The sequence below is a fragment of the Sebastes fasciatus genome, chromosome 19 (assembly GCF_043250625.1).
Source record: "Sebastes fasciatus isolate fSebFas1 chromosome 19, fSebFas1.pri, whole genome shotgun sequence".
In the NCBI taxonomy this organism is placed as follows: domain Eukaryota; kingdom Metazoa; phylum Chordata; class Actinopteri; order Perciformes; family Sebastidae; genus Sebastes; species Sebastes fasciatus.
The window spans coordinates 20,963,781-20,977,083 of record NC_133813.1 but is presented as its reverse complement, the minus strand read 5'-3'; the positions used below and the strand labels follow the sequence as shown (position 1 = coordinate 20,977,083).

The 13,303-nt window shown below is 41.2% G+C and overlaps 1 protein-coding gene across 1 annotated transcript; it reads left to right on the top strand.

Moving 5' to 3' along the window:
- The first annotated feature begins 100 nt into the window (after nucleotides 1-100).
- Nucleotides 101-12,813, top strand: LOC141757584 (TBC1 domain family member 10A-like). Its single transcript, XM_074618160.1, has 9 exons — nucleotides 101-793; nucleotides 3,546-3,645; nucleotides 4,002-4,109; nucleotides 5,258-5,364; nucleotides 5,447-5,561; nucleotides 7,194-7,259; nucleotides 7,928-8,117; nucleotides 9,910-10,064; nucleotides 10,233-12,813. The coding sequence occupies exons 1-9, from the start codon at nucleotides 612-614 to the stop codon at nucleotides 10,623-10,625; spliced, it is 1,416 nt and encodes a 471-aa protein (XP_074474261.1). The 5' UTR covers nucleotides 101-611; the 3' UTR covers nucleotides 10,626-12,813.
- The last annotated feature ends 490 nt before the right edge of the window (nucleotides 12,814-13,303 follow it).

Here is a 13,303-nt window from a genome sequence, read left to right as displayed (position 1 = left end):
AAGCCAAATTACTCTGACATCCAGTTATTTAAGTCCCTTAAAAGCTATTTAATAAGAGTACAGACTGTACCTGAGTGTGTGATTTCCAGCAGTAGATGGCAGTGTAGAGTTACAGGATGTCATGGATGGTGATGGTTTTGTTTACTAATCTTCTCCAGCTTCTCTTCCTGTAGCCATGAGCTAACCTGCTGACAGCAGAGCTTCTGGTTTAAACAGCTCCATGTAGGTGTGTGTCAGCTGACAGCTGTGTGATGCTAGCATGTTAGCTCCAGAGTTAGCAACAGGATATTCTACTAATTCAGCATTTTGCGAAATAGCTGCGTTTGTTCTCGACCGCTTTTTGTTTTGTTGTTAATGATGTGACCAAACAGGTTCACATCATGAAACAAACTATCTAGTGTTTTTTATATAGCACTAGCGCGAGCTAGCAGCTAGGAAGCTCCCTAGCAACCGTGGCTAGGTGACAGCAGGTTAGCTAAGCAACCGACTTGTCTTCATGGAGAGCTTTAAAGTGTCAGCTAAGCTTTCTAGACTGCTCTGAAGGGCGAGGTATGTGAGTAGCACACTGTATGTAGACAGGCGGCTCATGCTCTGAGGTAAATGTGGATTAAATGGCAACAATTGAGCAGGGCAATGGAGTTGGCTTGCGGGGCAGCACAGAGAAGCTGACAGGCGATGGGAGAGGTACCTCCTCACATGGATCCGACCCCGAGGCTAACGGCACCGTCCCCGGGGAGCAACAGGTGGACAAGTACGGGTTCACTGGAGGAGCCCAGCAGCACCCAGGACAGATGTAAGTGGAGCTTCATAATGATAACATGTTTCTAAAATATTTGGTTAAATTTAGTAATTAATAGGGTAGGATAGAAAGCTTTATTGTTATTATTGTATTAAATACAAAGAGATTCACAGTTGCCACTTCTGGTCAGTGCTTTAAAACAAATACTTGACAAGACTAAACGAGGCAGATAAAACATATAGCAGGTAAAACACACACAGTTATAAAGCAAATAAAACAGGTAGAGTAGATATAATAAATAAATATAAACAGAAGTGTTACACTAGAAGTATAAACAGGTAATTGCACTTGTAAAATAGGTAGGGTAGATGTAATAAATAAACTGTAAACAAAGGTAGTTGCACTTGAGGTGTTTATTGCATCAAGGATATATTGCACAGACAAATGTATTTCACATTCAGTGTATTAATATTTAATATTTTTTTCATATCCTTGTATTTTTACATCTGGTATATTGTTTTGTATTTTGTACTTTGCACTATTAACTTTTTTACTGCCTTTTTACTAACATGTTTTTGCACTATGGAACTGTGATACTGGAAACTTGAATTTCCCTCGGGATCAATAAAGTTACTATCTATCTATCTATCTATCTATCTATCTATCTATCTATCTATCTATCTATCTATCTAGTTAATTGAAGACAGGTAAAGGTGAGCAGAAATAATTGCTCTCTCTAAATATTTCGTCACGAAACCCTCCTGTGATTGCTGGAGTCATCAGATAATTGTTGGGAGACAATCTGACATTTCGTCTATGTAGAGACACAGTACCTGCTGTCATTTGAATGGATTTTTCTATGTGGAAGTAGGAAAACAAAGAATAAGATAATTCAAGTAAATAGTTGGCTGATTTAGAGCTGAATTTCTTGTCACCTGGCTGGACCCTTCAAAGCAAAGTTTTGACCACTTGGCCTTTGTCACATGTTGGAGAAAAGTACAAAAAGTAAACTTTATTTTCCAATTTTCAATCTTGTCAATTAACTTGTGAGCCCCCCCCCCCCAGGTTGGGAATTGCCAATTCCTTCATCTCTGACCTTTTTAAACTGTCAAATATCAGGTAGGTCTGTGAGGTCCTCTGACCCAAAGCTGCTGGCTGTTTCTGGGTCTAGGTTTAAAGCTGTAGTAGGCAGATTGGAACAAATATGATTAAAAAAGTTATTTTTATAAAATGGTCTCTATATCCTGACATTAGTGCATGAGATTTTCAAGATTCAAGATTCAAGATGTTTATTGTCACGCCGGTTGTACAGGTACAACCGTGTGAAATACTTTTTGCAGGGAAGCTCCATTAAAATAATAAATTATATTACATTTACATTTACATTACATTTATATTTACTTTACAATTATTACAGGTAATTATTACAGGTAATCTGAAAAAAATCATGTGCCTCTGGTGTCCTCCGGTGCTCCGAATGGCATCTTCAAGATTACACAGACCGGAGGAAAACAACCAATCAGAGCCAAGCTGGAGCCTGCTGTCTCTGAGCAGCTGTCAATCACTGATAAAATGGTCAAACTAGGCAGCGCCTAGAGAAAGTTTGTGATCCGGTAGCCATGTTGAAATCAGTTTAGGAAATACCAAGCACTACCCACCAGCCGGAGCAAACTTTCTAATTTTACAGCTAAACAGTACACTACAAGATGTTTCTGAAAACATTTGAGGCGAGAAATAGACATTACAGTAACAGAATATTGATTCATATTTGATCAGCGCTCCCTAGTTTGGCCGTTTGATCGGAGTTCTGAAATGACCTGTGATTGGTTAAAGTTTCCTGTCACGTGCTAGTTTTTTTGAAAGCCTGAAAACAGTCAGTTGGAGGTGCAGAACTCTAGTTATCTCTCTGAACACTTGAATTACAATATGCTGAAAGGTTACTATGGAATTTTTGCCCAATGATGCCACAAATATACTGCCTACTGCAGGTTTAAGTGCAAGGGGGTTGAGCATATGCTGTTGTGGCCCCTAGATTTTATTCTTTGTCATTTGGACCTGCATAATGTCCCAGTTTGTGCTCTGTATCTTTGTTGCTTACACGGCTGATTTTATTCCTTTCCTTGAAAAATGTACAGCACTTTAGTGATGACGTGAAAAAGTGGCTCGACTTGATTTTGACCAAATAGTGACACTGGAAGAACTGAGCAAACCAGGCAGCTAAAAGGCTCCTTATTTTATTTGAAGACATAAAGGAAATTGTCTCACTCATTGGTCCTGTTAGTTTAGCCAAGTCTCTGACTCACTGTGGTATCTTATAGATTAGCGATTGACAACTTTTGAACTTTCTTTAGCTTTTGCAAAGCATGTCAGTCCGCTCTTTAATTTGGTTTGTTTAAATTTGTTTGCCAAAACGGCCAGGCATGCGTTTGCTAGATCAGGAAGGGAAAGTGTGTCTATAACAATATGACAGCTCTGATCTTTGATAGGATTGTAGGGAAGTGAGATATTGGTTTACGTTTTGTGTAGGAGGTTGTAGGGAACTGAACTAGGGGAAAGTTCTCCCACAGCTTCCTGTTTTCCTTGTTCTTCGCTGCTGCTGGCAAGTGCTCTACCGTTTTGTCTGAGGTTAGGTTTCCTGTGTGGACAAGGAAGAGATGAGCCACTGTCCCGCCCCCTTATGACTGGGTTCCCTGTACTTATGACAGGGAAACCCTGTCATAAGTACAGGGAACAGTATAGCCATTGTTCATTTGCATGAAAATAATGTGTTTGCTTTTATCAACAACATTGTCTGCCATCTCCACAGTGCTGAAGAAATCCCCAATGATGTGCTGCGGCAGCGGGAGGCAAAATGGCTGGAGATGCTCAACAGCTGGGACAAATGGATGGCCAAAAAACACAAGAAGGTCTGCTTTATAAACTGTAAATTAAATCTGACTTCACTTCTTTCTTTCTTTGTAATGAAAATGTTTATCCAATGTGCACTGGTTGTCGTGGCGGCAGTTTTGAAATAGACTGAACAATCTAGATTCATCTCAAAAACTGAGCTGGAAAACCTGTAATCATTCCATCATCATGCCAGTTTTTTTTTTTTTTTGTTTTATCTTTGATGATGAGTTGCATGTCATGTTGCAGTCAGTGGCATGTTGTAAGCTGCAGTACTTACAGTACTGGCTTCCAATGTCTGTGTTGCATTCTTCTGTTCTTCGTTTCTCTTGCTTTCTGCAGGCGTTTGAGTAACTGTGCATGTGTTGAATAACAGGTGAAAGAGCGCTGCCAGAAGGGGATCCCTCCATCCCTGCGTGGCCGGGCCTGGCTCTACCTCACTGGGGGGAAAGTGAGAAGGGAGCAGAACCAGGGCAAATTCGAGGTCAGTCGTATATTTGGGATCCCTGCTGTCATCAAGTTATTTGACTGAGAAAACAAATCATAGACGAGAGTGGCGGCCCACTGGGTCTAGCATAGCGGCCCACTGAGTCTAGTATAGCGGCCCACTGGGTCTAGCATAGCGGCCCACTGAGTCTAGTATAGCGGCCGACTGGGTCGAGTGTAGCGGCCGACTGGGTTGAGTATAGTGGCCGACTGGGTCGAGTGTAGTGGCCAACTGGGTCAAGCGAGCGACCGACTGGGTTGAGTATAGCGCCCTACTGGGTCGAGTGTAGCGGCCGACTGGGTTGAGTATAGTGGCCGACTGGGTCGAGTGTAGTGGCCAACTGGGTCGAGCGAGCGACCAACTGGGTTGAGTATAGTGGCCGACTGGGTCGAGTGTAGTGGCCAACTGGGTTGAGCGAGCGACCGACTGGGTCTAGCATAGCGACCCATTGGATCTAGCATAGCGATCAACTGTGTCGAGAATAGCAACCAACTGGGTCAAGAATAGCGACCGACTGGGTCGAGTGTAGCAAAATGTTTGCCATGGGTCCTAATTTAAAGTATCACGCACTATCAGGGGGGTAGGGGCACTCTGTCAGTCTTTGTGAAGGAGACAGACATAGATGCAGCAGACACAGATTTCCACATGTGCTCTGTCTATTTTCATTTTAAACAATATGCAAATTAACTGTAACTTTCCTAAAATAATAATTATCTGTTTTTTTTTTTCTTCAGATGACATTAATAACATAACTAAAAATTATTTGAGAAGAAATAAGTCAACTTTTTGCTGTGATGGTTGTTTCTTACAGTAGTTTATTCCTGGGGACCCCAGGGACCCCAGTCGGTAGTTCTTGTATGTTAAATAGGTTGGTAGGATGAGGGTTAAGTGTACGCTATATTTAGAATATTTTACAATGGGGAACTGACCTGAAAGTGAAACTTATCTGTACTGTTTTTGTCAACGGAGTCTGCTGGCTTTGAAGGCAGCAAAGGTCACGTTCAGTTCAGTTCAGTTCAGTTCCCTGTCGTAAAGGGCTGTCTGACGTCAAGAAAATATTCTAACAATTCCCACATTCACATTCTTGACTCAAAAATGTAAAGTATAATGATACAAAAGCTGATAAAATGATGTTGTGTTTTTAGGAACTGGACAATCAGCCAGGAGATCCTAAATGGGTAGATATTATTGAGAGGGACCTGCATCGACAATTCCCCTTCCATGAAATGTTTTCAGCCAGAGGAGGTCATGGGTAAGCACTGCCTTCATGATTTCTGTGTTAATGTGGCCAAACATAGTTTCTGAATATAATTTCTATATGTTCATACATCCAGGCAGCAGGACCTCCTCCGCGTGTTGAAGGCTTACACTCTTCATCGTCCTGAGGAGGGTTATTGTCAGGCTCAGGCTCCCATTGCTGCTGTACTCCTGATGCATATGCCAGCAGAGGTGAGCACACATTACATTTTTCCAAATGTTTTTTCTCTAATATAAAATAATATATAGTTGGGTGCTCACTGCCGTAATGATTGGGTTAAGAGGAATAACGGGGCAAAGAGCGTGAAAGAATGATAACTTAAACAAAAATTGTTACATACGTATTAGGGCTGTCAAAGTTAGCGTGATAATAACGCAAATTCGTTTTTACGCCACTAATTTCTTTAACGCATTAAAGGGACTATTTGTAACTTTCAGAAATGCTTCTTAACAGCGACACCTGTGGCCGTGAAATCAACGAAAGTCAGCATCGGGCTCGCGCTTGCTCGCTCTCAATATACCTGAACGAGCATCGCTCAAAACAGTGAGGCGACACACGTCAGCTAAAACCACAATATCACTCTATATTTCAGCTGCTTGGCAGTAATGTTAGCTGACCAGACGAAGGTCTCTCCATGAACATGATTTAGATCTGATCCTAGTGTTGGCTTTTCCTACCAAAGTGCAGGCTGAAGCAGCGGGGCTCTGCAGCATGTCTCCTCTGCTCTCTCCGCCCGCAGCCGGAGAGAGCAGAGGAGACACCGGCACCCGGTCGGTAACAAGAAGACTACGTAAATCTCTGTAGAGCTCCGTCACTTCACAAGACACGGAAAACCTCTGTTGGTCTGGAGGAGCTGCAGCAGTTATTTCTGCACAAACGTCCACTGTACATTCACTAGATATTCTCAGAGCTAAACTAACTCTTCTGCAGTGTGTAGTGAACGCGCGTTCACGTCTAGAGGTGGAGCGAGCTGAGCTGTCTGAGTGAAGGCGAGCAGGCAGAGGAGGAGGGTAAGCAGCTACACGCGAACGCGCATATGCGAGCGCGCATGTGTGATGACCCGCTACATTTATGCGCATACAAAGTTACAAATAGTCCCTTTAACGCAACTTGCGATTTTTAGGTTGTAGTTTTAAAGCTAGAGAGAATATACTGGCACCATATGCAACTACAAAACCTAAGAAATTGATTGGTACCAACCAAGTCATGTTAGCTTGTCGCGTAGGAGGCTAAATAACGCTACAAACTTGTGCTAAATTTTGGCGAGGAAAAATGGTCCAAAGGGGTCCCTTGACCTCTGACCTCAAGATATGTGAATGAAAATGGGTTCTATGGGTACCCACGAGTCTCCCCTTTACAGACATGCCCACTTTATGATAATCACATGCAGTTTGGGGCAAGTCATAGTCAAGTCAGCACACTGACACACTGACAGCTGTTGTTGCCTGTTGGGCTGCAGTTTGCCATGTTATGAGTTGAGCATATTTTTTTATGCTAAATGCAGTACCTGTGAGGGTTTCTGGACAATATTTGTCATTGTTTTGTGTGGCTAATTGACTTCCAATAATAAATATATACATATATTTGTATAAAGCAAGCATATTTGCCCACTCCCCTGTTTATAAGAGTATGAAATACTTTTTAACAGATTTAAAATGTGAGATTAATTTGTGGTTAATCGCGATTAACTATGGACAATCATACGATTAATTGCAATCAATATTTGAATCGATTGGCAGCCCTAATATGTATGCATAATAGCTGTTTTCATTTCATATTTTACTATTATAAATGCTTACCCTTGTTTCTTTTCCTTGTCCTAGGATGCATTCTGGGTTCTTGTCCAGATTTGTGAGAAATACCTTCCTGGATACTACAGTACAGGGCTGGTAAGGATCAGACACAGTCATATCATTCTGAAAAGAGGACTTTAATAGCATAAGAAGAGCTTGAGAACATCTGAGTACAATCTGTAACAAGATTACATATTAACAGTGTTCAGCATGTCAATTATTATCTATTCTAACGCTATAAATAAGATGAATCTATTGTCTATTGTGAGTAAAAATACAATCACAGTATTGTAGCAATGCCCAAGAACACTCAGTTTCTGAAGGCTGCATTTCTGCAACATTATAGGACTGAATCCTTGCATGTATTTATATTTTTCCAGAAATTACACTACCCAATATTTATTGCCCACATAGATTCTGCCTCAGTATTCAAGCTTTTGAAAAGATCGCCTGATTTAACCAGCCAAATGGAAGTCTCAAAGATAAAGTTGGGCGTTAACTTCAGTTCATAGAGTCAGTACATGTAATATGTGGCTGGTGGTGGTGTTAGAATTCCTATACCAGCTTGTCTCCAGCTTGACAATGATATGCTAATGACCTAATAACATGAGGTGGTGACCAGGCCACAAGGACAAGATAATCAGAAAATCAGATTAAGCAAAGAGAAAGGTGTCTGTTCTCTCTCTCTCTCTCTCTCTCTCTCTCTCTCTCTCTCTCGCTCTCTCTATTTCTCCACTGACTGCTGTTTCATTTTGTATCCACAGGAGGCGATCCAGCTGGACGGGGAGATCCTGTATGCTCTGCTGCGGAAGGTGTCTCCCGTGGCCCACCGTCACCTGAAGAAGCACAAGATGGAGCCCATCCTGTACATGACTGAGTGGTTCATGTGCGCCTTCTCTCGGACTCTGCCGTGGGCCTCGGTGCTGCGTGTCTGGGACATGTTCCTTTGTGACGGTGAGACACTACACTTGTAGAACATTCACTGATATATTATTATACGGGTACATGAAAAAACATTGTATGAAAGTGGTCACCCTTACAGAGATTATTAAGTGAAAATATAACTTCTAGCTCATAGACAGCAGCTTTGTTTGATGTGGTAGAATCAAGGATCGCTATCACAGATAAAACCAGATTTAAATACACAATAACAGTATTTGATTTTCCTCCAGGCCCTGTCATGTGCTTATTATCCTCCTGTTTAATTTGACCTGTAAAACACCGGAGCATGTTCACCTTTTAAAGCAGAAAGGCAAATGTTGAATTCATGAAGTCTACCTATTGTTTTAGTTTGGGATCAGGAATGTGAGAATATATATGAAACTGTTCACCACACTGCAGGTTTGTTGCACCCAATCCAAGTGGCAACACCAGAGTTATCATCTAAATATCCACTTAAATGAATTGGTCTTCAGCAGTTATGTGCAGCTCTCAGACGGTCCTTCTATTAAAATATACGTGTAGACTGCTGCTCTCTTTGTAGCAAACAGGCAACAACAGCTGTCAGTGTGTCAGTGTGCTGACTTGACTATGACTTGCTCCATACTGCATGTGATTATCATAAAGTGGAGTCATGTCTGTAAAGGGGAGACTCGTGGGTACCCATAGAACCCATTTTCATTCACATATCTTGGGGTCAGAGGTCAAGGGACCCCTTTGAAAATGGCCATGCCAGTTTTCCCTCAGTTTGGAGCATTATTTAGCCTCCCTCACAACAAGCTAGTACGACATGGTTGGTACCAATGGATTCCTTAGGCTTTCTAGTTTCATATGATCTTCACTCACTTTAAAACTGAGCTGCTACAAACTAAAAATCACAAGTTGCGTTAATGCGTTAAAGAAATTAGTGGCGTTAAAACAAATTTGCATTAACGCGTTATCATAATGTTAACTTTGACAGCCCTGGTTTAGATTCTATGTACTGTTTGTCATTTGAATTGTCTATAGTATACAGTCATTTAATAAGTTGGTTATTCTGTTAGTCTGCGTGTCCAACCCTGTCTTCGACCAAATTATGTTCCCATACAACTAAACTGAATTCTCAAGGGAAACATATTTTCTCCCGTATTGCTGTCGCAGGTTTAACCATGTGGTTAACGTAAATTGAAATAAAACAAAACAAAAATGTAACAAAACTTTTTTCTTAGGTTTAGTCAACAAATATAAGTGAACGTTGACTTTTAGTTTCACACGTGACACAAACTGCGGTCTCCTGGGGGAAAGTCTTGTTTTTGTTCGACCCATCTACCACACCTCCCACACGCCAGTAGTGGACATTCTCGCTTGTCATACTCGTTATTATACCATGTAACTTTCATTAATGGTCACTCTATCTACTTCATCACCTGCTCTGCGCGTCACTTGTTGTACTACATCACTTGCTGCAGACGTTTACAAACGCATTTGTGATACGTCAAAGACAAACGTAATCCACGGCAAAATATGTTTCCCTCCAAATGTAATTGAGAATGCAGTTTAATTGTAGGGTAACGTCATTTTTAGGAGACAAGGCCGGTCCGTCTAAGGAGAGGGATCCTTCCTCAGTTGCTCTTCCTGAGGTTTCTTCAATTTTTTTTTGGGGTGGGGGGGGGGGGGGAGTTTTCCCCTATTCAAATCTGAGGTCTAAGGGCAGAGGATGTCATATGCTATAGATTATTAACCCCCTGAGGCAAATTTGTGATTTGTGATATTGGGCTATATAAATAAAATTGACTTGACTTGTTGTCTGATGTGTTGCTGTTCTCAGGAGTAAAGATCCTCTTTCGAGTGGGCCTGGTTCTCCTGAAATGCATGTTGGGATCCCAAGAGAAACTGAAGGCCTCTCAAGGTCTCTATGAAACAATGGAGCTGCTCCGAGCCATACAGCCACAGTACATGCAAGAAAGCTTCCTGGTGCACGAGGTACAGTCACACTCTGTGTTATCCATTTTATTGTTTTGACCCAGCACCTACTGCATACTTTCTCTTTGACTTTGCCCTCCTGTGGTTGTGCTATAAAAATGCTTAACCTGTAATGTCCTGGAACCACAAAACCCAGAACATGTGATTCACACTCATTCTCCCCCTCAGATTATTGAGTTAGTGGTGTCTGAGAGAGACATTGAGAAGGAACATCTCGCTCAGCTGCGGAGCTGGAAAGAATCTCGTGGAGATCTACACTGCAAGTCCCCTCCCAGGATGCACGGCGCCAAGGCCATCATGACCGCCGAGCCGCCCAGTCGACAGCACCTGAAACAGAGGCCCACCATCATCGTGGAGTCTCCCCTGGCAACCAAGACAGATGGGGAGAGAGCAGGGAAGGCCAAGGAAAGTGGAAAGACTAGAGAGAAAACAATCGTACCACCACAGGAGACTGTTAACCCTTCCCTCTCTCCCAGTGACCCCTCACCTCTCCTCGATCACATGACTGTACAAGGGTCCAAAGAGAGTCTGAGCAGTGCAGAGCACGACACGTACCTGTAGCCGGGTAAGTGTCACCAGTTGTGGAAATTTATCATAAATATATATGGAGCTCAGAAATGTGTAATTGCCAGGCAGCAACAACAGATGGCGACTATGTGCCTGTTTGGTGCTGTTGGAGCTTTTAGCTTCATATGACTGGACATGTGGGCATGTACACTCACTGACTCACCGTTAACAACTACTGCTGCCATTTACCTCTTACATTTACCTCTTAGATTCTTTCCTTTGTTATAAATGAAGTCGGATTTTGTCTCAATTGATGAAGTCTTTTCTAGAGCACTTTGCCTTTTATAGTCTTCCTCTTTGCCGACGTTAGTCAGTACGTTGCCAACGCAGAGATTCATCCTGCTTTGCTAGACTCGCACTAATTTGCAGACGCACAGTTTATCAGTGTGTCTGACTGTAGAGCGCAGTCATTTGACTGTTATTCTGCATTTGTCTTTGCTGTCTTTGAACACTTGAGGGCGTCCTGAGATAATCTCACAGCCTCAGCAGAGAGCAAAAACTAACACAATGAAGGAAGAAGAAGTGTGCAGGGACATTTTGTGCCACTAAAGCCAAAGATTTTTAATGCATATTTTTAAGGTATATGTTGTCCAAATAGTTTATTCAATTTGGGAGAGGATCAGGTTTATATTTATGTCGTGAATGAGATATGGTAAAATGCCATTTTTTGAAGAACTCTAATACAAAGCTGTTTGTTTACAATTATGCTTAAAGGTTTGTGGGTCCTTAGACGTAAAGATATCTAATGTTGCTATAAAAGACGAATACAGCTGTAGGAGCAACCTCAGAGTCTGATATCCAGTCTAGATGTGTCATATGCTTTTTCCCCCATTTCTTTTTCTTCTTTTTTACATCTTAAACCAGGAAATCTCACTGAAATGCCTGGTGTTATCTTTGTTGACAAAACTGCCTTGAATAAGTAAAAAAATATATAAAATCAAAATCTACAAACTAATAATGAAGTACAATTTTAATCTTTCGCAGTTCTTTTCTAATGGCATTATTTAGCTTAAAATGAAGTGAAGCACTGGCTGCGTCTGAAATGGCATACTATTCACTACATACCCAATATGTGAACTACTATTCAACATACTTTTGTGTGAATAAACAGCAGCATGTATCTTTTTGGACGCACTGAGCAGCAATATACGTCATCGCTTCCTGAGAGCCTCCTTGCCGGTTGGAGTCGTGTAACCATGGTAACCCGTGCCAACCTCATGTGACCAAAACGACGGTTTGTGAGAATCAAAGTCTGAATTGATTTAAAATAGATATTACGCCTAGCAAAGTGGAATCTTATACTTACACTTAAATGTAAGCGTTATTACTGTAACAGATCTGTCCGTCAACATCTGTAATGAACGTTGTCACTACCGCATTGCTTTGTGGGATATTTATGCCACCGCAGTGTCCAACTAAACTTTGAAAAAAAGATATTAAAAGTCGAGGGAGCCATAAACCTTTGATAATGACCAAACAGTATGTGTTGATACTCATTTTATCTGAGATGTTTCAATGAAGAAATTGTTTGAAAAACTCTTAATGAACTCCAACAATCAGCATTTAACTTCTTTATTAGTTACATGTGTAACTGTACTTTTTATAATGGAAAATTGTATAATGTGGATTTTAAACACTGTTTTAGAATCATTTTTTAAAGTATATGCTACGGGTTTATTTTCTGTCTATTAGGAAGCACTGTTTACCTGCCATGTCCTCTGAAGCTTTTAATATTTAGATTTATCTGTAGCAACACATATCACATTTAACAAACATGCAGTTCAGCAGTTGAGGAGTTTTCTATATAGTCCTCTAGATGGAGCCACTGAGCTTCATCCAGGACTAGTTGGCCAGTCATTCTGAAGGATACAGGATATACAGGATGCAGTTTTGTATCTAAAAACTTTGTTGATTTTTTTTTTTTTTTTTAAAGATTCAGTTTCAATATTCATCAAAAATAAATGAATTTAGGATGTTGAGAAGCTCCTTATTACTAATCATTGCAACTAATATGATTAAAGAGAACATTGTTTAAGCCTGGGGCTTGTAAATGTCCAATTTATCCTGCTGTTTTCATCGGTATATAGGACTGATCTGTTTGCTCTTTTGATTTGAAATCAACATATCTACAAGCTGTTTTATACCAAATTACATTTAAATCAATAAAATGAAATAAATTAAAGATCTGTCATGTTTTTTCCATTTTTATTCTGACATCAAATTCCCCTTCTTTTGCCGTCATTTAATATGAAAAACAAAGAGAATGAGACAAGAGAAGAAGTGCCACACAGACTGGACTGAACAAGCAGGATTTCAATACACCCTGTGTTATCATTCAGCGCCCTCACACCCGTCCTCCCTCCCTCCCTCACCCACGCTGCAGCAGCAGCAGCAGCACACTTCCTTGGACACCTGTTTCTCCGGCTCTTTCAGCTCTTTGAGGAATTTGCATCTCAAATGGGGCGAATTCCCACAGCGCCGTCCAGAGCGCCTCACCAGGCCATTTGCCTTTGGTCTCTGAATGGAGTCTTCTGCGTGTATACAGACCTTCTTCTTCGTCTTCGTCTTTTTCTTCCTCGACAAGGTTCAGCTGCAGTCCAAGAACATGACAGCTATGAACGCTCTCCTCTACATTTTGATTTACCCAACCAGTGAAACCCCAACTCTGTTTC

Excerpts from the sequence above, each read along its gene's own strand:
- LOC141757584 (XM_074618160.1), top strand. The coding sequence starts at position 612 with ATGGCAACAATTGAGCAGGGCAATGGAGTTGGCTTGCGGGGCAGCACA. Across the intron at positions 5,562-7,193 it reads TGATGCATATGCCAGCAGAG|GATGCATTCTGGGTTCTTGT; the intron begins GTGAGCACACAT and ends TCCTTGTCCTAG. Across the intron at positions 8,118-9,909 it reads GGACATGTTCCTTTGTGACG|GAGTAAAGATCCTCTTTCGA; the intron begins GTGAGACACTAC and ends TGCTGTTCTCAG.